Consider the following 21,459-nt stretch of genomic DNA (forward strand, 5'->3'; position numbering starts at 1 on the left):
CGAGTATCACTGGGCACCAACTTGTTGCAGTCTGGCAGCCGCAGTCCTTCTGCACAGCGAGCTGGCCAGGCCCTATGGATAAGGCAGGCCCCAGCTTTGTTTTGCTCCGCACTGCTGACAATGACCAACTACATTGTGAGCTGGATGAAGACCAAGGTCAGAGGAGCGACGGTGAGCGGCGAGGCTGCAGCAACCCGGATCATTGTTCCCTGGAGAGAACTTCAATTTAGGGGCATAAAACGTCTTAGGTTACAGTCCAGGGAAGAACACGGAAGCCCTCAGGATGAGTGTCCTACTGAGGGGCGCTCCTGGCCCTGACAACTGCCTGAGGTGAATGTGGGGTTCTCTGTGGCTGGCAGGGTCACATAGTCTTGTTGCTGGGGTCCCCTATGGCCAGGTGGAGAAGGATCTGTTGCGTGTGACACCCTCCTGTTGGTGGCACTTCCTATGGAAGGGTGTAAGGGTTGACTGTGTACAGTCACGTGGTGTCTGAGCACTTCCTGTGTGAGGCTGGCAGGTAGCCAACCTGAGGTCCTCCTCTAAGACCTGGTTCTGCCTTTGTAACAGTTAACTATCACCTTCCTCATCTGCCTGCTTTCCCCAGAGACTCCAGCAGCCCGAGGCTGTGGGCGGGACCACGTTTCTGTGCCACTGTAGCTCTGCAAGTTGTCACCTGAGAACTGTCATTTCCTCTGACTTATTTCAGACCCAAGGACAGAAGCATGGTGGGCTTTCGGTCAGACTTTCTCCAGGAATATTTTTTTGTTTTTTCTTTTTAATGATCAGGAGTACAGCTGGGATCTCTCCAGGGATGGACCTACAGTTGCAGCCAGGGGAGCTTATAATGAAGTGATAATTGTTTGCATAAAGCCCTATTAGATACTCTCAACCTAAAACAAGGTTGTGAAAGAGTAGCCGGGCAGGGGGAGCATCAGGGGCGCCTAGGTCCCTGTGTGGCAGCAAACACTTGAGACCTGTTTGTTTGATTGACTTGGGCAGATGGCATCCAGTCTGGCAGTGCTAATGGGGCTGCTCTGGCCGCCCTTGAGGTGGACTCACAGTTACGGTCAAGCCTCCAGAAATGCCAGCGAGGACGGCAAGTGGCTCAGCAGCCTTTTGTTGCTAGGAGAAGCACTGGAGATGTCGGTGGGAAACAGCCTATGAGTGTGGAGTGGTGTTGAGGGGTACAGAGCCCATGTCTCTCGCTTGGAGGCCGGGGCTGTGGAGAGGGGTCTCTGTGCCGTAGGCCCGTGTGACACAGAAGTCCATGGAGATTAGGCTTTCCAGATGAATGTGTATGTTAAAGAAGTACCAGCTTTCTATTGAACATGATTGAAAGTGTTCTTGTCCTGTTTAACGTGAGACCTTACCCCCAGGGGAGAAGCGGCTGGCTCTCTGTGTTTCCGGTGGTGATAAGGGTAGGAAGGGTGGCTCGGCACACTCTAGCCAACTCACCAGTCAGTGTCTTCCCTAGAGCAACCGCACTCCGGCGCGGTCCTGAATGCCAGGTTCTTCCCCTCGGATGCTGGCACAGAAGAGCCTTAAGTGTATTTTGCGTGTGCCAGCTCTTGTCTCCTGGAGATATAAGTGAATGATCTTACATAGATCATTCTGTACATCTACTGACTTTGCTCTTCCCTGGAGCACACGCAGCCTGCCTGCCGGTGGAAGGAGCACACATCCTTCTTGCATGCCTTACTCACACATGTTTTACTTCAGGTCAAGCAGAGCAGGTGGTGGCCTCCAGCTAGAAGGCGCCACATCCTTCACGCAGGATAGCCTCTGGGGACCCACAGAGCCCATTCTGAAAAAAGCATATCTCTTTGTGCTACAGCTCTCTCATGACCTAACCCGCTTTAAGGCGCACTGTGAGGAAAAGATGAGAGGCTTGGTGGCCAGTACGGTGGGAGCCATGGAGATTCAGCAGGCAAAGCAGAGGCAGGAGCGGAAGGTAGTGTGGCTCCTCCTTACACTCTGCAGTGAGCACGTGGTCCATAGCAGACCGCAGGGTGCGTTGGACTGACGCCCCGCCCCGTGCATCCCAGCCAGAACAGTGGTTCTCAAAGCCTGGCCCAGGGCTCCCAGGCTACCTGAGCATTTCCAGGGCCATCGTTAATGACCTCTGAACTTGTTCTCTCACAAGTGCAGGGAGGAAGCTTCCAGACGCTTGCAATGTGGGACGTCACCCACAGATGGAGTGTGGAATCAGCAGTGTCTGGGAGATTCCCAAACATGCGAAATAAATATCGATTTTTGGTTTGGAAAATAGAATCACTTCTTATAATTGTGTTATTTAATATAAAGTGCAATAGACTGATTATCTTCTAAGAATGTATCAATATGAGCCTGGTGTGGTGACGCACGCCTTTAATCCCAGCACTTGGGAGGCAGAGGCAGGTGGATTTCTGAGTTTGAGGCCAGCCTGGTCTACAGAGTGAGTTCCAGGACAGCCAGGACTACACAGAGAAACCCTGTCTCAAAAAAAAAACAAAAACAAAAACAAAAACAAAAAACAAAAAACCAAAACCCAAACAAGCAAAAAAGAATGTATCAGTATAAGATTTTAAATTGTTACCAATTTTAACTTGAACACAATAGATTAATAAAATACAAAAGAAAGCTATCAGGGCATTCATCGGGCTCCATTTCCAGCTCCAAACCTCCAGTGAACATGACTGTGAAGTTTAAGGGGCTCCTAGGCCAAAAGTTTGAGAACTACTGGGTTTGCATATCTTCCTCCTCTGAGATGTGTTTTAAAAGGGCACTGTCAAGTAACTTTTGCTGACTCTCCATCCTTTGGTAACGTGAGACTTATTCGTGTGTTAGATGGGATTTCACAAGAGCTAGAGATTCTTGGAGCCAGCCCTGGGCAGGCAGTGGCTCCACTCTTCAGCATCTAGACACCAGGCTTTCTGAAGAGCTGCCTTCCCGTGAGGCACGCCACTGTTCGGCCAGCATCTGGTTGGTTCCCCGCAGGGCAGTAAGAAGACAGATGCAGATCCACGAGACAGTTTGCTGGTTCTGGGATTTTCCTGCGAGCCGTGGGCTCTCTGCTAGGTGGGGTAGCATGCTGCACAGGTCCAGCTCGGTCCAGCTTAGGAATGTGTGGATGATTGTGGTTGGCAGGTCCAAAGATGTGAGCAAGCCCTAGGAGCATGAACAGTGAGAGCCCAGCATCCTGGTTGAGCCTTGGATGAGCCTCTTTAACTAGCTCCCAGAATTTAGTCTTTTCTTCCAAACGTGGAGGCAAGCTTTGGGGTCTAGAGGGCCCCACCTGCCCCCAGTCTGCAGTCCTCTGATTATTCTGATGTGGCCAAGTGGGGCTGAGGTGCAGCTGCCCATGGTTGGGTCAAGAGGAATGGGACCAGGAATGGTACCTGCAGGGAGCTCAAAGAGCCATTGACATCCCAATAGGTTAAGGTCATGTGTGGGCAGAGTCACTTTAAAGTTCCATCTGTTAGAAAAGGGATAGAAATCTGCTTTGGGGTGCTGGATTGGAAGTGTAGGCCGGGGGTTAATTAGAGCTGTGCAGAATGGTCATTGAGTAGAAAGCCATATCTGCATTGGGACATAAGGGCCTTCAGGATAGACTCTTCTAAACACAACCAGTCAAGACTCTCGTCTTCTGGAGGAAGTGGCCCAGAGCAGGTAGCAGAGGGCAGGAGCTGTAGGCTTGGTTGCCATGGCAGCCTGCTGAGGGTTGAAGTGTGCTTGCTGACAGGTTGGTGAGAGGGTTACTGGTTGGTTTGTTCACTGGCCTCTTGGGCTTTCTCTGAAAGGACACCCAGTGCCCAATGCAAATGTCTTCAGTGCCAGCTGTTTAAAAAGTAAGAAATGAGATGGCATCTGTGCCAAGCCACACCTGGACATCTCTGGCTTCCATTTGACCGCTAAATCACAGCCCTGGCTGGAGGAAACCAGGGACAGTGAACTCAACCTGTATGGGCTGTCTTTCTGATTTATGCCTCCACAGAGGGATTGGCTGTCTTCCTAACCCCTGGGCCAGCCTCAGCCCACTGTCTATCCGTGACTCTGTCTTGCCCTTCTGAATAACTGGGTGTAGTTTTACCTAGGACAAGGCAGGAAGGACCCACTGTGGAGAACATCCAGAAGTTTGTTTGAAGGCCTGAACATACAGTTAGCCCTTCTGTCCTTGGATTAGGGGCACACAACTCTCTGCCACTCTTCAAAGGTCCCTGTGTTTGGGAAAGATTTGGGGAGAAGGCTTTGATGTAGCAGGAAGGTTTTTGAAACCTGCCAAGGAAGGGCTCGTCTTTAACAACAAAAAAGCAGAAAGAAAGAAAAACAAAAAAACAAAAAAACAAAAGTATCCCAGAACCACAAACACATATGCACTGACTATAACCAAGACGCCTCCCCCAAATTGCAAAGCTCATTCCAGGTAATGTCTAGACCCAGACTACTTGACAGTATTCTTTTAAAGTAACATCAGGTAGCACTGTGTGGGCGATCGCAGCGCCTGACTTTTGCTTCTGTTTTACAGATGCAGAAGCTTATGAAGGCAGCCAAGGAGGGCACCAAAGATGGGCTGGAGAAAACCAAAGCTGCTGTGAAGAGAGGCGGCTCCTTCATCAGGACCAGGTCCTTGGTCTCTCAAGGTCTGGGGCCAATCCTTGCGTGTAGCACGAGCCTGGCTCCCTTTCCCCTTCCTTTATGGCACCAACTCTTGTGAGGAGGCAGCGTGGAAAGTTCCTGCACCTTTCCCCTCAGCAGAGAGACTCCCACTCCACTCAGCTGACCTGGGCCCGCCCCTCCATAATGAAGGATGGTTTGCTCTCAAAGCCCCCACATACCTGCAGAGTATGGAAACTCCTTGGCAAGACACGTAAAGGGCTGCACACAACAAAACCAGAGAATTAAGGGAGTCATCGTAATTAGCTGACTCTGCAGCTGCCTCCTCACGAGAGCTGTGGTCCTCAACCTTCCCAAAGCTTTAATATAGTTCCTCATTTCGTGGTGACCTTCAACCAAAATGTTATTTCCGATGCTATTTTATAACTTTAGTTTTACATCTGCTATGAACCATAATGTAAATGTCTGTTTTCTGATGGTCTTTGGTGACCCCCGTAGAAGGTCGTTTGATTCCCCCAGTGGGGTCATGACCCTCAGATTGAAAACAGCTGCACCAGAGGCTAGTTTATGTCCCCGGCTGCTCCACCATGGCCCTTCCCTATAGCCCTCAGGTGCTAGGACCCTCTCTGTGGATTCTTACTTCACCCATCCCAAATTGGACCGGTGCACGACATTGATAAACGGATTGGTTCTCCCAGCTTTGCTGTTCTTCATGGACCTGGGTTCATGTCAGGAGGGAGTTATCTACCCTGGGGTCACAGAATCCTTCCAGCCGGTGAGGGGAGACTGACTGGTATCACGATGCTTGAGTTTTCCTAAATCTCACCGAACATTGTGGCCTGTGTAACACTGAATGCTGTCATGGGCTGTAGGCGGGAGATCCTTCAGGTCAGGGACCACCACTCTTGGGGATTGAGATCCCAGCTAGGATCCGAAGGCTGGCAAGGCCTCCAGGGATGGATGGCAGAGCTCTGGCTCCGGATGGGAACGTGGGTAGGAAAGGGGTGCAGAGGCTCAAAGGTGTGTCCCTAAACCAGCTACCTGTCTCCACTTCCCAAGTTGCCAAATCGTCAGCTTGGCCTGAATCAAGAGTTCGTAGTCCCAGATGTCCCTGAGTTACCTGGAGAGTTCTTTAAAAACACCCCATGCTTGCGTTCCCAGCCATCTACTCAGCCACTTGGGGGTTTCTCTGACATAGACGATCCTGCGCCCACTGCTTCCAGACACTGCACGTAGCTCTGTCTGGATTTTAGGTGTGGGTTCAGTTTTGGCTTAAACTTTTCTTCCTTGTGCTGGGAATGGAACGCAGGGCCTCAAACATGTCGACACGCACTGGCCACTGAGCTGTGCTCCCAGCACTGGCCACTGAGCTGTGCTCCCAGCTTTAGTTTATAGCTTCTGTGCTTTTCTTAGACCACAGTGGGGGGAGGGGAAGTCAGGAAGTTAATAAGGAGGTCCCACCCTGCTGCTTTTCTGTTTCTGTGTAGTGCTATCTAATTTTTAGAAACTAAATGATCTATTTCTACTCTTCTGCTTGGCTACCTGATATCTCTGAAGTTGAACTTCAAAAACCTCAAATACTGGCACTTCTTTTTACCCTTGTGGAAGAATTTCATATTGGGTCTGATAAAAATTTCAATTTAATAATAGCCAGGTGGGAAGTAAATATTTGGACTTGAAATACTTGCACAAAAGATTTATTTTATTTTTAAAATGTAGCTTACATGCTATAATGCCATAAAAACTGAAATTTAATGTGAAACCCATGCATTTTCTCCCCCCCCCCAGATCACAGGTGTTATTTTGAAGAAGAGCAGAATTTGTTCATTGACGTGGACTGCAAGCACCCGGAGGCTGTCCTCACCCCAATGCCCGAGGGCTTGTCTCAGCAGCAGGTAAGCAAGCCACTGATGCTCCCATGGAAGACCTGCTGCTGTCACTGTAGACCGGGGCTTCCACAGTTTCCTCTTAACACAGCCATGAAAAGGTCTGGTCTTAGCTCTGGCCTTCATAGGCCTTTAGATACCATAAATATCATCAGTACATGTAGGTGTGATAAGTGTGTGGACCTTGACTTCTTTGTCACACGTCATTCGTTCCGATATGATATTCCTGTAGAGGGACAATAAGACACAGTGGTCCAGACCTGTAGTTCCAGCACTGGGGAAGTTGAGGTAAGAGGAATGCTAACAATATAAGGCTAGCTTAGGCTGCATAACAAGACCCTATACCAATAAAATAAAACTGTCAAAGAGGCAATATACAGAAGTGTGTAAAAGATGTATACATAGGTGCCTAAAATAGAGATTAAAATGATATGCTTTCTTTTTTAAGACTTACTATTTATTTTTTGTACATGAGTGTTTTGCCTATATGTATGTTAATGCACCATGTGTGTGCCTGGTTTACCTACATGTATGTAAGTGCACCATGCATGTGCCTGGCTCATCTACATGTATGTAAGTATATCATGTGTATGCCTGGTTAATCTACCTGTCTGTAAGAGCACCATGTGTGTGCCTGATTCATTTACATGTATATAAGTATATCATGTGCATGCCAGGTTCATCTACATGTATGTAAGTGCACCATGTATGTGCCTGGTTGACCTACATGTATGTAAGTGCCTGGTGTCCAAGGCAGTCAGAGCATGGCATCAGCTCTCCTGGAACTGGAGTTACAGATAGCTGTGAGCCACCATGTCTGGGCTAGGAACTGAACTTGGTTCTTATGCAAAAGCAGCCAGTGGTTGTAACCACTGAGATATCTCTCCTGCCCCCACATAATAGACTTTTAATAACAAATGAAACTATCTGTGAATAGTTGATTTCTTACCATCTGGCAGTTAATGCAGAGGGGAAAAGTCAGTGGTTTCAAGTTGACTTTCCTGTTGAAAGGAAAACACAAGAAACAAATCATAGTTCTGTTTGTGGGATTTTGAGGAAGTGAAAACTATTTGGGTAGGAGCTGAGCCTTTTCCATACAGACAACAGAGGGAATGATTTATATTCCATAAAATGGGTGGATATGTGGGCAGATGGATTGGTCAGTGGTTGGAAGGGTGGGTGAGTGAGTGGACAGATGGATGGATGGGTGGGTGGATTGATGGATGGATGGATGGAGGGATGGGCGGGTGGAATATTAGATAGACACACAAATGAAGATGGATAACAAGTTAATGGTGAACCCTTGGAAAGGTAGACGGCTGATGATAGAGACACAGATCACGTGTCGGTGAATACTCAGTTGCAAGGCTGGAGTTGAAAAGGTTAAAGACGGTATCTAGGAGTTAATAAATGGTCAGGCCCTGTGACCTTAGCCTCTCTTAGAATTAAAACGGAACCAAGGAAAAAGTGGCAGGAAGTAAAGAGATGTGGTCCATGAGCAGTGTCTTAGACTCATACATACTCATACACACTCACACACACACACACACACACACACTCATACTCACTCACACTCACACACACACACACATGCAGACACTCACATGTAGACACTCAAACAATCACACACACATGCAGTCACACATGCAGACACACATGCACTCACAAAATCAGTCATACATAGTCACACACACACAATCACACACATATACATATATACGCACACACATAAACACACATTCACTCACACACACACACATATATACATACATCCATGTACACTCACACATACGCACCTACACACTTACGTAGACCCACCCACTCATACTCTGTCAAACACACATATACACATACACACACATACACACACTCACACATACAGACACACATGCACTGATATATACAGTCACATGTACAGGCACATACACAATTATACACATATACATATATGCACACACACATAAACACACATTCACTCACACTCACACACACCCATGTACACACACTCACACATTCACACTTACACACTCACACACGTAGACCACACACTCACACTCTGTCAAACACACAAATACACATATACACACTCACTTATGCAGTAACACACACACACATTCACACTCACAGCGAGGTGTAGACAGCCTGGGAGCTGCCTGCTTCATTACCAGTCATTAGTCCTGAGGCTGGATGCATATGTCCGTAAAAGCTCCCGCTGTCTGTGTCCATTTCCCAGAGAGAAAGCTGGCCACTCAGCGATCTGAACTCATAGAAAAATCTGATTTTATGTTCCAGTCTCATCACAGGTCTGCCTAAAGCCTTGTCTCGTGGCCAACAATATACAGTACTAAGTTGCAGGGTTAGAGTTGAGAAAGGCTAGAGGGTATCTAAGAGCTAACAACTGGGGATGTAACCTGAGTTGCTGGCCAGCAAACAGTTGATGTGGATTGTCACAGGAACCCAGAACTTTCTCTCTGTTACTGTGGCTCCCCCACCTCACCTAAGTGGGAGTTATAGCATGGAAAGGCTTACCAACATCATTCCCGACGCATTCTGGCCTTAACTGTTTCCAGCATTTGACCGTTTATAGGATCTCAGCCGGGTATGGGGAACAAAGATCTGAATGATATCCAGATCCTGTCCTCCGTCAACATTCCTATGCCAGAAAGGAAGTTCAGAGGAGATGCTGTCAATGGCAGGAGGAGGGGCAGTTCCAGAGGAGGCAGGGCTAGGCATAGATTCCTAGAGGTGGGAGGATGGAAAGAACCAGAGGTAGACATTCCGCAGATGCCATCCAAACCAAAAGAATAGGCTGGGCTGGACAGCGCTGGTGGGGGCGACCATAAACAGGGAAGCAGAGCGTGTGATAAAGTAACCAGGGATGTGGCAGGTCTTGAGACCGTGGACGGGGGGTGTGGGAGATGAGGTACTGAATTTCGGTGTCTGGTGTGTGAGGAGACAAAGGGTACAGGTGTGTGAGTGTATTTGGGTGGAGTGGTGTGCGGTGTGTGCAGTGACGGGTGTGTGGGGTAGACGGAGATAGCGAGCAGGGGTGTAAGGAAAGAGTGGGCAGAAGCGCCGTGTGTGTGAGGAGAGGCTGATACTGCACAAGGAAGCAATGGCCAGGAGCATAGCCAGGCATCTTGGAGACACCCACTGAGGAGATTCTGGTTTCATTGATTTACTTATTTGCATTTTGTGTGTGTGTGTGTGTGTGTGTGTGTGTGTGTGTGTGTGTGTGTGTGTGTGTGTGTGTGGTTTGTGTGGCGTTAGAAGGAAGTTTTCAGGAGTCAGTTCTCTCACCTCAGGCTCTGCTGACAGGACTCATGTCTTCGGGCTTGCACAGCCTGTGCTCTGACCTGCCGAGCCATCTGGCCAGCCCACTTGGGATTTTAAACAAGAGATACCAACACCTCCACAATCCCAGCAGCCTCTTGGGTGCTTGTGGTTAACAGGACAGGGGATGAAGGTGGAGGCGCTCTGTGGGTCACACAGGTGACTGTTAAGTAGAGACATCTCTGCATCAAGTCCATAGACCTGAATCCCACCCTTATGTCCTGCCCTTATATCCTGGCCACAATAGTTGAGTTTAACCCCAGTGTGGCCTGGAGGTCTCACTTTCCACGTGATAATGAAGATTTGGTGAGGAGTTTAGTGCTGCGTCAGACCTGGAGCCAGGGCTCTTGGAGTCCTGCGTCCATTGTTCAGCTGGCTTTCCTACCGTCACGATCACGTCTATTATTTTTCCTCCTGGCAACTGAGTTCTCTTTGAGAGTTATGTCCTTAAAGCTTAAACTAGGGGTGTTGGCACTTTTGGATTCTCTTCTTTTCCTTTTCTAAAATGGAAAGAAGGTAGTTTAAGTAACCAGAAATGCTATATGTTGAATATTCTTCTTCTTAAGCCCTGTTTTGGGAGCACAGCCTTTATTTATATTTTTCGAATTGGTGCAAACTATTGAAAACTATTTGCATCCCGAGGGCATCGAGTCTCATCAGTGACGACGACCCCCCCCTCCCCTCCACCCCCACCCCAGCACCTCAGACATGGACAGAATGGTCCGGAGCCCCTCAGACTCAAGTGACTAATACTCACTGTAGTCTGATTTCCTCAGCAGGTTCTTAGGACGATGTTAACTCACTGACCTTGGAGCTGCAGCTCTTGGGATGGCATTCTGTCACTGACTTTGGAGCTGCAGCTCTTAGATGACATTCTGTCACCGGTTGCTCTCACGCCACTCCTTTCTCGGCATTGCCATTTGATGCATCAGTTCTAGTGGCCTAAAAAGGGATGTCTCCCGCAGTGTCGAGGAAATCTTGGTGAGGGAGTGGGATTTTGTAGGCTGACCACCTTATGTCAATTTCCGGTCTTGACTAAGGTGTTATCTCAGGGTCTTACATTATATTTGTGTGACTCCTTAGGTTAGCCTGTGGGTAATGTTACTCCCCAGGGTAGTAGGGTCTGAGCTTCTGAATTTTGGCAGAGACAGTTGCCTGGATCTACCAGCAGGAGTGTACTCTAGAGTACAGAGACCAGGCTGGCCTCGAACTCAGAAATCCGCCTGCCTCTGCCTCCCGAGTGCTGGAATAATGGCATGCGCCACCACTGCGCGGCACGTCTTTATTTTTTGAGGTGGGTTCTTGATTTGTAGGCAAGACTCTCAGGAACTCCCTAGGTAGCCAGAACTCGTAGTTGGCCCTCCTGCGTCAGCCTCCTGACAACTGGGGTTAAGGTTTAAGCCACCAAGCTCAGTGTTCACACATCTTTTTAAAAATACAACACTTGGTGAGAGAGCTCAGTTGCTCAAGTGCTTGTTGCACATGCCTGAACACTTAAGTTTGGCCCCCAGAATCTGTGTAAAAGTTCCAGGGTGGGCAAGTAGACCTCTATGGCTCACTGGCCAGCAGCCTAACTGGTGAGTCACAGACCAGAAAAAAACAAAAACAAAAAAACAAACAAAAAAAAGTGCCTGGCTGATCTCTGACCTACACACTGTTCACACACACACACACACACACACACACACACACACACACACACACCTACCTTTTTATATATCCTAGGAAGGCTTATTGTAGAGTTAGTTTTGTGGGTTAAATAAGTAGTCCTTTTCCTAAGAGAGCAATGGCTGTCTTGTGAATGTTTCATAAATCATGGTCAAAATCTGAACCACAGGAGCTTTCTGCATGGAAGTGTGTCTCAGGCCACTAGGTGGCACTGCTGCACTCTCCAATAATGTCACTGCCTAGAGAGGTCTGCTGTGAGTCTGTGGGTACGTGATGTGTGTACACACGTCCACATCATGTGTAGTGATGATGTATGCAGAAACGCATGTGTTGAGCATGTGTATGTTTGAGAGTTTTGGCTTAAGGGCAACTCAACTGTGGATTATGCCGTATGTTCCATTTGTTGGCAGTTGATATTTGGTAGGGGTGTACTTGGGGCAATGACAATAGCAAATGTCGTGTCTGGCATCTTGCAGACATGTTACAACCGCATGCTAATACATTAGCAATGGAAAAGTCAGAAACTGCTGTGTGTTCAATGCAGGCATCTCACATGTAGGTTTTCACCCCTCTCAGTGACAGGAGAGAGTTAACCCTGCCTAGGTAGGTCTCAGCAAAACACTGCCTGTTCTTCCGCCTCCCACCGGCATTTGTGCTCAGCTCTAACTGAAGACCGGTGGCTCTCTGATTGCTGTTGCCAGTAGTGTTATTTGGTTGAGACTTAAGCTCTTTTTGCCTTCAATTTATATATGAAACATCACGTCTCTTTCTGTTGAGACACGAAACCTGATTGACTGATTCAGACCACTGATGTTGTATAAGCCAGCAAGCTTGCTTCTCTTGCTACAGTTTTATTTGCCCTGCCATAGTTATAGTTCATATGTATATTTTTAAAGATTTATTTATTAACTATATATATGTACACACACACACACACACACACACACACACACACACACACACACATATATATAATGGTTTGCCTACAGGCCAGAAGAGAACACTAGGTCTCATTATAGATGGTTGTGAGCCACCGTGGTTGCTGGGAATTGAACTCAGAACCTCTGGAAAAGCAGCCAGTGCTCTTAACCTCTGAGCCATCTTTCCAACCTGTTTAATAGGCTCTTCAGTTTATAATCTGATGTTTAAAAGGTGACCGTTGTATCAACAGAGAAGTATCTAATTATTAACACTTCACTTAAAACATTTCCTCAAAGATCTCCTTTAATTCTTTTTTTTAATTATGTATTTTCCTCAATTACATTTCCAATGCTATCCCAAAAGTCCCCCATACGCTCCCCCCCCACTTCCCTACCCACCCATTCCCATTTTTTGGCCCTGGCGTTCCCCTGTACAGGGGCATATAAAGTTTGTGTGTCCAATGGGCCTCTCTTTCCAGTGATGGCCGACTAGGCCATCTTTTGATACATATGCAGCTAGAGTCAAGAGCTCCAGGGTACTGGTTAGTTCATAATGTTGTTCCACCTATAGGGTTACAGATCCCTTTAGCTCCTTGGGTACTTTCTCTAGTTCCTCCATTGGGGGCCCTGTGATCCATCCAATAGCTGACTGTGAGCATCCACTTATGTGTTTGCTGGGCCCCGGCATAGTCTCACAAGAGACAGCTACATCTGGGTCCTTTCGATAAAATCTTGCTAGTGTATGCAATGGTGTCAGCGTTTGGATGCTGATTATGGGGTGGATCCCTGGCTATGGCAGTCTCTAGATGGTCCATCCTTTCATCACAGCTCTAAACTTTGTCTCTGTAATTCCTTCCATGGGTGTTTTGTTCCCAATTCTAAGAAGGGGCACAGTGTTGGATCTTGTCGAATGCTTTTTCCGAAATTCTTAATTCTATTTTTTAACAATTTTTTCTTTTTTTCTTTCTTTTTCTTTTTTTTCTTTTCTTTTCTTTTTTTTTTTTTTTTTTTTTTTTGGAGACAGGGTCTCATTGTATAGCCCTAACTGGCAGGAAACGCTTTATATATATAAGGTTGTCCTTGAACTCACAGAGATCCACCTACCTCTTCCTTTCCAGTGCTGACTAAAGACACACACTACCACATTTGGCTAAAAATGTATTTTTTTTTTAAATCAACAAGCTTTAACATAGAAGTAAAGTTTATCTGTGTGTATCCTGAAACACGTTTCTACCATCTTACTTTCCAATTTCCGACAGGTTGTGAGAAGATACATTCTGGGCTCCATTGTTGAGAGCGAGAAGAACTATGTAGATGCTCTCCGGAGGATTTTGGAGGTATGGAAGCATGGTGCAGCATACTTCATAACCTTTTCTTACCCATTGTACATACTTTAGTTGTGTGTGTTTTGTAGGTGTTTGTGACCCAAAACATCCAAGTCTGAGAAATCCTCCCCAGAGTGTAAATGTTGTGACTGTGTGCTGGCGGTGAAAGTCACATGATTTGTTTTGAAGCGAGAAGACCTCTTCTGCCACCCTGGGTGACTGACCGTTGACACTTGTTTCTGGCGCAGCAATATGAGAAGCCGCTGTCTGAGATGGAGCCCCGGCTCCTGAGTGACAGGAAGCTCAGGATGGTTTTCTACCGCGTCAAGGAGATCCTGCAGTGTCACTCCATGTTCCAGATTGCGCTGGCCAGCCGCGTGTCCGAGTGGGATGTCGTGGAAACAATCGGCGACGTTTTTGTGGCCTCGGTAATCATCCGCAGACACCATTCCCCCCCACCCCCTCCCCACCTGAAGTGCTGTGGGTTCAGAACACGAAGCCACGTGCCCCTTTCAGGGTGCTATCACTTCCCAGAGCTCATAAGGGTGCGTGCTGATGTGTTGACATCCTGACCCGGTTTATACCTTCAGGAAAGGAGCAGGGGTCCCCTTTCTCAGGGGACAAGGAAGCCTGAGCAGAGGTTCCGGACAGAAGACAAGTCCAGAAAGGGTTAAGTGTACGTGTTGTATCAGGTTTTGGTTACACAGTCATTTAACTGAGTCATACATTTGGTTGTGCCATCGTTGTACATCAGCTCTTGTGCTGAGCGAGAGAGCCCTGCCTGTTGAGTTGTAGCATCTCTGAGCATCTTCCTAAAGTAGCGCATACTCTATCTATACAGTATGCCTGGTGACCATATAAAACATGAGGCAGAAAACACCAGGTTGTTCCCCTCAAACTTTGCCCTGGATGTTTTGTCCTGTGGATATAGGATTTGGTTCTGTACATGACAGGGGACTGTGATGCTGAGACAGCATGCAGGTGACATTTCCTGGGAGCAGAAGCAGCTGCCCAGAGGCCAAGGGCACAGCATTACCATGTCACCGATTTGGGGTAGTTTTAGTCTTTGCTCTTCACATGGCTCACGCACAGTGTGTGTTGTTCGCCTTTCAGTCTAGATGTAGAAGGCTGCATGCAGATGGAGCAGATTAGCTCTGTGCTTGTGTGAGGTAACGCTGTCAACAGGACAGAAGCATGAAAATCTGTTGGGAAGTACTAGGCTACTTAAATAATGCTGCATTAGTAACATAGCAGACTTATGAAAGTTACTTTTGTTTGTTTGTTTCTAAAGTTTTATTTATTTACTGTATATGCTGAACAGCACACACATGGAGGTCAGAGGACAAGTTTCTGTAGCCAGCTCTCTTCCTCCACTGTGTGGGTCTTAAACTCAGGACCGTGTGGGACTGATCTTAGCTTGTCAGGCTAGCACCTCTACCCTGAGTCATCACATTGGCGGTGTTATATTTTTTGAGACAGACTCTTGCCTTGTATCCCAGGCTGCCTTTGAACTCTTGGTGTCCTGCCTCAGCCTCCTAAGCATGATGCTGCCAGGCTCCGTTTCCATGGAGTTGGTGCAAATACTTGATGAAGTGGGCAAAACCAATCGTATAAGTTTCAACATCAATATATAGGCACATGCACACACACACAAACACATGCACACACACACACACATGTACACACACATGCACACACATGCACACACACACACATGCACACACACACATGCACACACACACACACATACATGTACACAAACACATGCACACACACACACGTACACATGTACACAAACACATGCATACACACACACACATACACAAACACATGCACACACACACACACCCATTACCTCCTCCCCTCCAAAACAAAAGAAGTTTAGCTGCAAATTGGGGGTGAGGATGGGGGCTCAGTCCTGTCCTGCCTGGTTCTGCCTCTTGAAGCCTTTGCATTTACAGGAAAATAGGGAACGTTAATATATAGGCGTCAGGTGTCAGTTCTCTACCTGTGCAAGGGGACCACTGTACCCTGTCTTTTCAAAGGTAGTTTGTACCCTCAAGGGAAGCTGTTGGGGCCCCTGGGTAATGAATGACCCCTATTCTCTTGGAAGCTATATCTGCCAAGGAAGCTTAGAGATGGCTGTCTGCTGTCCCATGAAGCCCAGGGTATTTACCACTCAAACTCCAAGTGCAGGGATAGGCGCACTGGGGTCAGCCCATGATTTCCCACCAGGCAGGCATCAAGTGCCCCATGAGGACATGGGGAGAAAGAGCTCCTGCAGTCATAGCCGTCGCGGTGTGAGGAGAGCACTGCGAGGGGTGGGTTCCAAACCATGAGTTTTCCATTCCCTGTGCTCCAGTTCTCCAAGTCCATGGTGCTGGATGCTTACAGCGAGTACGTGAACAACTTCAGCACGGCCGTGGCTGTCCTCAAGAAGACGTGTGCCACAAAGCCTGCTTTCCTTGAGTTCTTAAAGGTAAGCACCCTCTCCCTGCTTTGGGCTTTAACCCTGTCTCATAGCATATCTCCTGTCAAAGTACCTTGGAAAGAACCTGGACGGAGCCCTGCCTGGAGTGCACGATGTTGCTTATTGGAGAGAGTCAACACTGTTAGGTCCCTGGGTATCTGTGTCGACGAGGGGAGGTTCAGGGGCTCTAGGCTGGATCATAGATTTTTGAAGGAACTTTTGTTTGCCTGCCTTAAACGTGTATTTATATGGATATAGACGTTAAAGGACATTCGATCGGAACCCACAGATACCTGAGCCTCCCATCCCAGCTTGGCATAGGGAGTAACAGTAGCCCACTACCAGCCCAGCCCAGTCTAGACGTCGGGTTGGGAATGATGCTCTTTTCTGGGACAGAGCAGGTAGACAAGAGCTGGAGAGGCTGACCCTGTGAGGTGCGAGGAGGAGCCTGTGTTGGCCATGTGGCGCTTGTGCCTTCTGATGTCAGAGCCGAGAGCCTCTACTGCCTTCTTCCATCCCACCATTGAGAGAGGTCCCATGGTGACTGCTGGTCTTGCAGGCAGGACTCGGAGGCCTGGATGTGAGAGAGCCTGGCTGAAGCTGTTGCTATCGAACCATATTAAAGTCCCCTTTAGGGCCCCCTGGCCTGTCTGCTCAGGCTCATTTGAATGAGAAAGCCTTGGAACACAGTGTGTTCTTGGTGCTTGGAACTATGTTTCTGGGAATTTCTGCTACCTGGGGTAAGCTGTCATAGGGCAAGTGTCCTTGCCAGCACTGACGTTGTATTTAAGGTGGGATAACTCCCTCCTTCCTTTCTACTGCACACAGCTCAGGTCCCCGCTGTTCCACGGCCAAGGACAGCTATTCAGAGACTAAATATCCCTCGTGCTTTGCAGAAGCTAAGCTGTGCCCTTGAGCTGTGACATCATTCCTTTCCTTGAAGGAAACGGAGACATTACCGAGTTAAAAATTGATTTCCTCTGAGGGTTTTGTCAGGAACTCGATGATGGGTATAAACTGTGGCACTGCAGTGGCCACAGTCCCTGCTGGCCTCCCTGGGGCAGGTGACCTTGAGTCTAGGCTTAGCCAAGCCTTGCTGTGCTCTATGCAGTGACCTTCACTGTGCAGGCTTATTATACAGAGATGTACCAGATGTAGCCCCCGAGTCAGGACCTCAGGTGGCCCCAGGCGGTCCGGTACTGACATCTCCCTGCATGCTCAGAGATGCTGGTCAAGGTGACCGACAAGGGCTGGGTGGAACTTTCTCTCTGAAGCAGCATAAGGGGCCACAACCTCCCCTGGAGCAGTCCGACTAGCTTGGAACCCTAAGAATGCCGGGGAAATATAGCAGGGCCTGAGTTATCCAGGTAAGGCCCCTCCTCGGGGCCAGCAGCAGCAGCAAGTCCTCCTTGGAACTGGGGTAGAAAGTATTTCCCACACATTTGGAAAGTTTCCTCCTGGTAGAGCTAAAAAAAAAAAAAAAAAAGGGTGAAGCAGGGGTGTTGAGCAGCCTGTCCACCATCCTAACTCTACCCCGAGGACACAGCCAGGCTGAGCCACTACCTGCCCTGAGCCTGCCATTCTTCCCTACAGCTGAGCCAGGATTCCAGTCCAGACCGAGTCACACTCCACAGCCTTATGATGCGGCCCATCCAGAGGTTCCCACAGTTCATCCTCCTACTGCAGGTATGTTGGGGCATAGGCCCTGAAGGGTCTCTCCTTTCCTCTCCTTCATCTGCCCGCCCCTGCCCCCTCCCCTCCTCCCAGGGGACAGCAGGCCACAATCACCAGCAGCCACAGAGCCTATGGAGACCAAAGAAGTGTGGAACTGGACTGAAGGAGGGTCGTGGGCTCCCTTGTTGGTTCTGGGAAGCAAACGGGGTCCTCGTAATCAGCCCTGTCAAGTGTTGCCGCTCTTCTTGACTGCACGTGCCGCGTTCACATTGTTATCATCGGTCCGTGCTGCCTGCAGCACTTACCAGGAGCTTCCTTCTCTGGCCTTTGTAAGGTTTCAGTGACCGAGGCCCGTTCTTCAGGCTCCCTCTCTCTAGTTCAGTGTCTCCCCTTGGTCCCCAGCGATTTCCCGACACTTGCGGCACCATGCTTTGTCCCTTTCCTCCGTGTAGTTGGTCTCTGGGGTGAGCTTAGAGCACAGTGCAAGAGACCCTATAAAGCAGGCTGTTGGCGGGGTCTGTCGTCCGTTTGCAGAGCACAAGCAGAGGAGACCGGGTGAGATGAGAAGGTCCTGGGCCTTCAGGAAGTGGGTGAGCATCGTCCCTTCTTCGACAGAGTCAGCCTGTCTTTGTAGCCAAGAGCCAGGCACTGGCTGCCTCTCTCTAGTGCAGTGAATCTTCCTCCAGTACAAGGCTTGGGTTCTGCTGGAAGTCCATGCGGGAGCTGTCTGAGCTGCATCTTCTCATGCACTGTGTCTTCCGCATCAGCACCCGCATCTGCATCCTCAACCTTCCTGTCAAGTTACAGAGGAGTTCTGTGCTTGAGCCTCACAATCCAGCCTTTGCCAGCTTCAGGCTTTTCTAGTCCTGCCTTCACGGGATTGGGATTGAAGACAGTTGGCGTCTCTTCACTTGGCTGACTTGAGGAAATGCTGTAGCCGGCCCATTTGATCCCCTGCATCCTCCCTCCCTCCCCTCCCCCATGACAGCAACAAGCTTGTTTCTCTTTCTCATCACTGAAGAAGGAGGACTTTTTCTTCTTCTTTTTTTTTTTTCCCGAGACAGGGTTTCTCTGTGTAGCCCTGGCTGTCCTGGAACTCACTCTGTAGACCAGGCTGGCCTCAAACTCAGAAATCCGCCTGCCTCTGCCTCCCGAGGGCTGGGATTAAAGGCATACACCATCATGCCCAGCCCATCAAGAGGCTCATAGGTCATATTATTTACAGCTATGCAGCAGGTCAGAGCACTCAGGCTGGTCCTGAACTCATTTCATCTCAGCCTCTAACTCTTGATCCCCCTACCGAGGCTTCTGGCTGGGATGGCATGTGTCACCACAACTAGCACCGTTTCTAGCTTTTGCTTTAGAGCAGAAAGTCTGGGACTCTCCAGAGGCCACTGTGGGGTTATTGATTGGGTCTCAGGTGTCAGGAGGCCCAAGGAGTAAAAGACGGTTCAGGGCATGGCCTGTCGGTAGACCAGTAGAACACACACATTTATCAGTGTCTACAGCCTTTGGGTGGCATGGGTTATGGTACCACAGAACAGTTGTTGACAGTGGCTTCAGAGATGTCCATAACGAGAATAATGCAAACATTTGAACTATTGTGAGCATCACCAAATGGCACATGGAGACTCAGTGTGTACGTGTTGTTGGGAAAACTCCCTGTGGATCTGGTGGATACAGCACAGCAGCCTCAGCCTGCGAAAGGCATGTGCTCTGAGCAGCAGAGAGGAGTGTGAGCATAGCTGTGTGGTCTCATGCACCAAGACCTCTTCCTCCAGCTCAGGGCCTTCGCACACAGACCCTGCTGGGTGGGTTGACCTTGTGGGCATAGAACCTGTACTATGCACAACCTTCCTAATGCTGTGACCCTTGAATGCAGTTCCTCATGTTGTGGTGACCCCAACCATAAAATGATTTCCTTGCTACTTCATAACTGTGATTTTTCTACTGTTACAAATCATAACATAAATAGCTGATGTATGACCCCAAGGGGGTCACGACCCACAGGCTGAGAGCCACCCATATAGTGGAGGCCACAGTAGCATATTTAACACTGCTGGGGAACTTCTGTGAGCAGGTGGCTTTGCCCGACGCTAATAGAAGATGCAGTTTGCCCGCTTCATCCTGGCCACTGTTGGCTTTCTGAGGTAGTGGCATGCTTCTATGCCAGGGACCCACACTGTCTAATCAATCTATCAATCATCTGTCTATCTACCTATCTATCTATCTATCTATCTATCTATTTCATCAGACTGTAAGGTATTAAGCTAGTTTTGTTTTTACAGGAAGAGCTGACTGGATGTTGAGCCAAGTGTTGAGATGACTCTTACCCTTCTCCCAGTCCCGACTCCTCTCCAGAGGTGGCTGGCATCCCATGTCACTCTAGCTGCCGGACAACGTGGTCAGACAGACGGTTGGGGTCAGAAGCATCCTTGCTGACCACCCATACTCTGCCTCCTGCTCACAGGACATGCTGAAGAACACCGCCAAAGGACATCCTGACAGGCTGCCCCTTCAGATGGCGCTGACGGAGCTCGAGACCCTGGCAGAGAAGCTAAACGAGAGAAAAAGAGATGCCGACCAGCGATGCGAAATCAAACAAATAGCAAAAGCCATAAACGAGAGATACCTGAACAAGGTCCAGAGAGATGTTCCTCATCTGCTCCGATAACTGGGGTGGCCGGGGCCCGGAATGCCTGGGAGTGCATGCAATGCCTTGGCCTCTGTCCACTTGTTTTCTTAGGAAAGGGACTCAGTGAGTTGGTAGCTCCCCACTTGGATCCGCGAACCCCCCAAGGAGGTTAAAAGGCCACTCAGCTTTACTTTCAAAAGTCTCACATTTTGTTTTAGATAGCTGCTTTGTGTGGCACCACACAACAAAGAGCCCTCCTTGGCCGGGCTGGTTGACTTCCTCGCTACAGAAGGATTTCTTGCGGCATACCACAGACCTGCCACGTTTGTCTAAGGCCCCGTCTATGGGGGAGGAGTCAGCCTACGTGTAGGAGCTGTGCTGACGTGTACATGTGTTAGTTCATTTTCTGCTCGGTGGGGGAGTGTCCCGCTTGCTGATGACGTCAGCGGTCAAGGGGCGTGTCTCTGACCCTCAGTGACATGATGGAAAGTTTTAGAGTAGAGAATTACAGTCAGCTGTGTTCTGGGCATAATTTGTGTCATTTAGAGTTGGGTACCCACCCCCTTCTGTGGTGCTTGATGTAGAGCGCCCCAGGAAAGAAGGTGTGTGGACTGCAGTCTGGTGGCACTTAACTCATGCACCTGACCTTGATCCTGCTCACAGGGCATGAAAAGCCAAGCTATGAAGTCAGTGGCTAAGAAGGGAGTTAGGCAGCCAGGCATGGCTCAGAAGGCGGCTGGGACCATCTGGGGCAAGGGCACTGTGTTTCCTGTTAGGAGCATGAAGTGACAGTGACGTTCTGTGGTACCGATCAGGGTAGAGCATCCTTCCAGGAGCTGATGGGCTTCTCCTTGGTTTGGTGACATAGAGCGTGGCAGACAGTAAGAAGTACAGCCTCTGGGGGTGTAGCTCAATGGTTGAGCTCCTCATGGGTAGGTACTCATGAAGCCCTGGG

At 48.8% G+C, this 21,459-nt stretch overlaps 1 protein-coding gene and 2 long non-coding RNA genes across 17 annotated transcripts in view; 1 reads left to right on the top strand and 2 right to left on the bottom strand.

Moving 5' to 3' along the window:
* Positions 1–21,459, top strand: part of Arhgef10 (Rho guanine nucleotide exchange factor (GEF) 10) — a 94,674-nt gene that overhangs the window by 34,364 nt on the left and 38,851 nt on the right. For 10 of the 15 annotated variants that reach the window (XM_030243425.1, XM_017312669.2, XM_017312673.1 and 7 more), the window contains exons 9-16: positions 1,835–1,951; positions 4,505–4,619; positions 6,382–6,488; positions 13,660–13,737; positions 13,974–14,153; positions 16,088–16,204; positions 17,789–17,881; positions 20,340–20,510. In XM_030243425.1, coding sequence (XP_030099285.1) covers positions 1,835–1,951; positions 4,505–4,619; positions 6,382–6,488; positions 13,660–13,737; positions 13,974–14,153; positions 16,088–16,204; positions 17,789–17,881; positions 20,340–20,510 — 978 coding nt within the window. Of the gene's footprint in view, positions 1–1,834; positions 1,952–4,504; positions 4,620–6,381; positions 6,489–13,659; positions 13,738–13,973; positions 14,154–16,087; positions 16,205–17,788; positions 17,882–20,339; positions 20,511–20,809; positions 20,898–21,459 lie in introns of those variants that run through there. The other 5 variants (NM_001037736.2, XM_030243426.1, XM_017312671.1 and 2 more) reach the window with 2 other exon arrangements.
* Gm35285 lies at positions 6,484–9,689 on the bottom strand. The gene is made up of 4 exons (XR_003947514.1): positions 9,009–9,689; positions 8,645–8,736; positions 7,429–7,480; positions 6,484–6,705 (listed from the first exon to the last, which is right to left on the bottom strand). It is a non-coding gene; the product is annotated as a predicted gene, 35285 (long non-coding RNA).
* Positions 16,418–20,426, bottom strand: Gm16350. The gene is made up of 2 exons (XR_378743.2): positions 20,203–20,426; positions 16,418–17,661 (listed from the first exon to the last, which is right to left on the bottom strand). It is a non-coding gene; the product is annotated as a predicted gene 16350 (long non-coding RNA).

Source organism: Mus musculus, chromosome 8, assembly GCF_000001635.26.
Source record: "Mus musculus strain C57BL/6J chromosome 8, GRCm38.p6 C57BL/6J".
In the NCBI taxonomy this organism is placed as follows: Eukaryota; Metazoa; Chordata; class Mammalia; order Rodentia; family Muridae; genus Mus; species Mus musculus.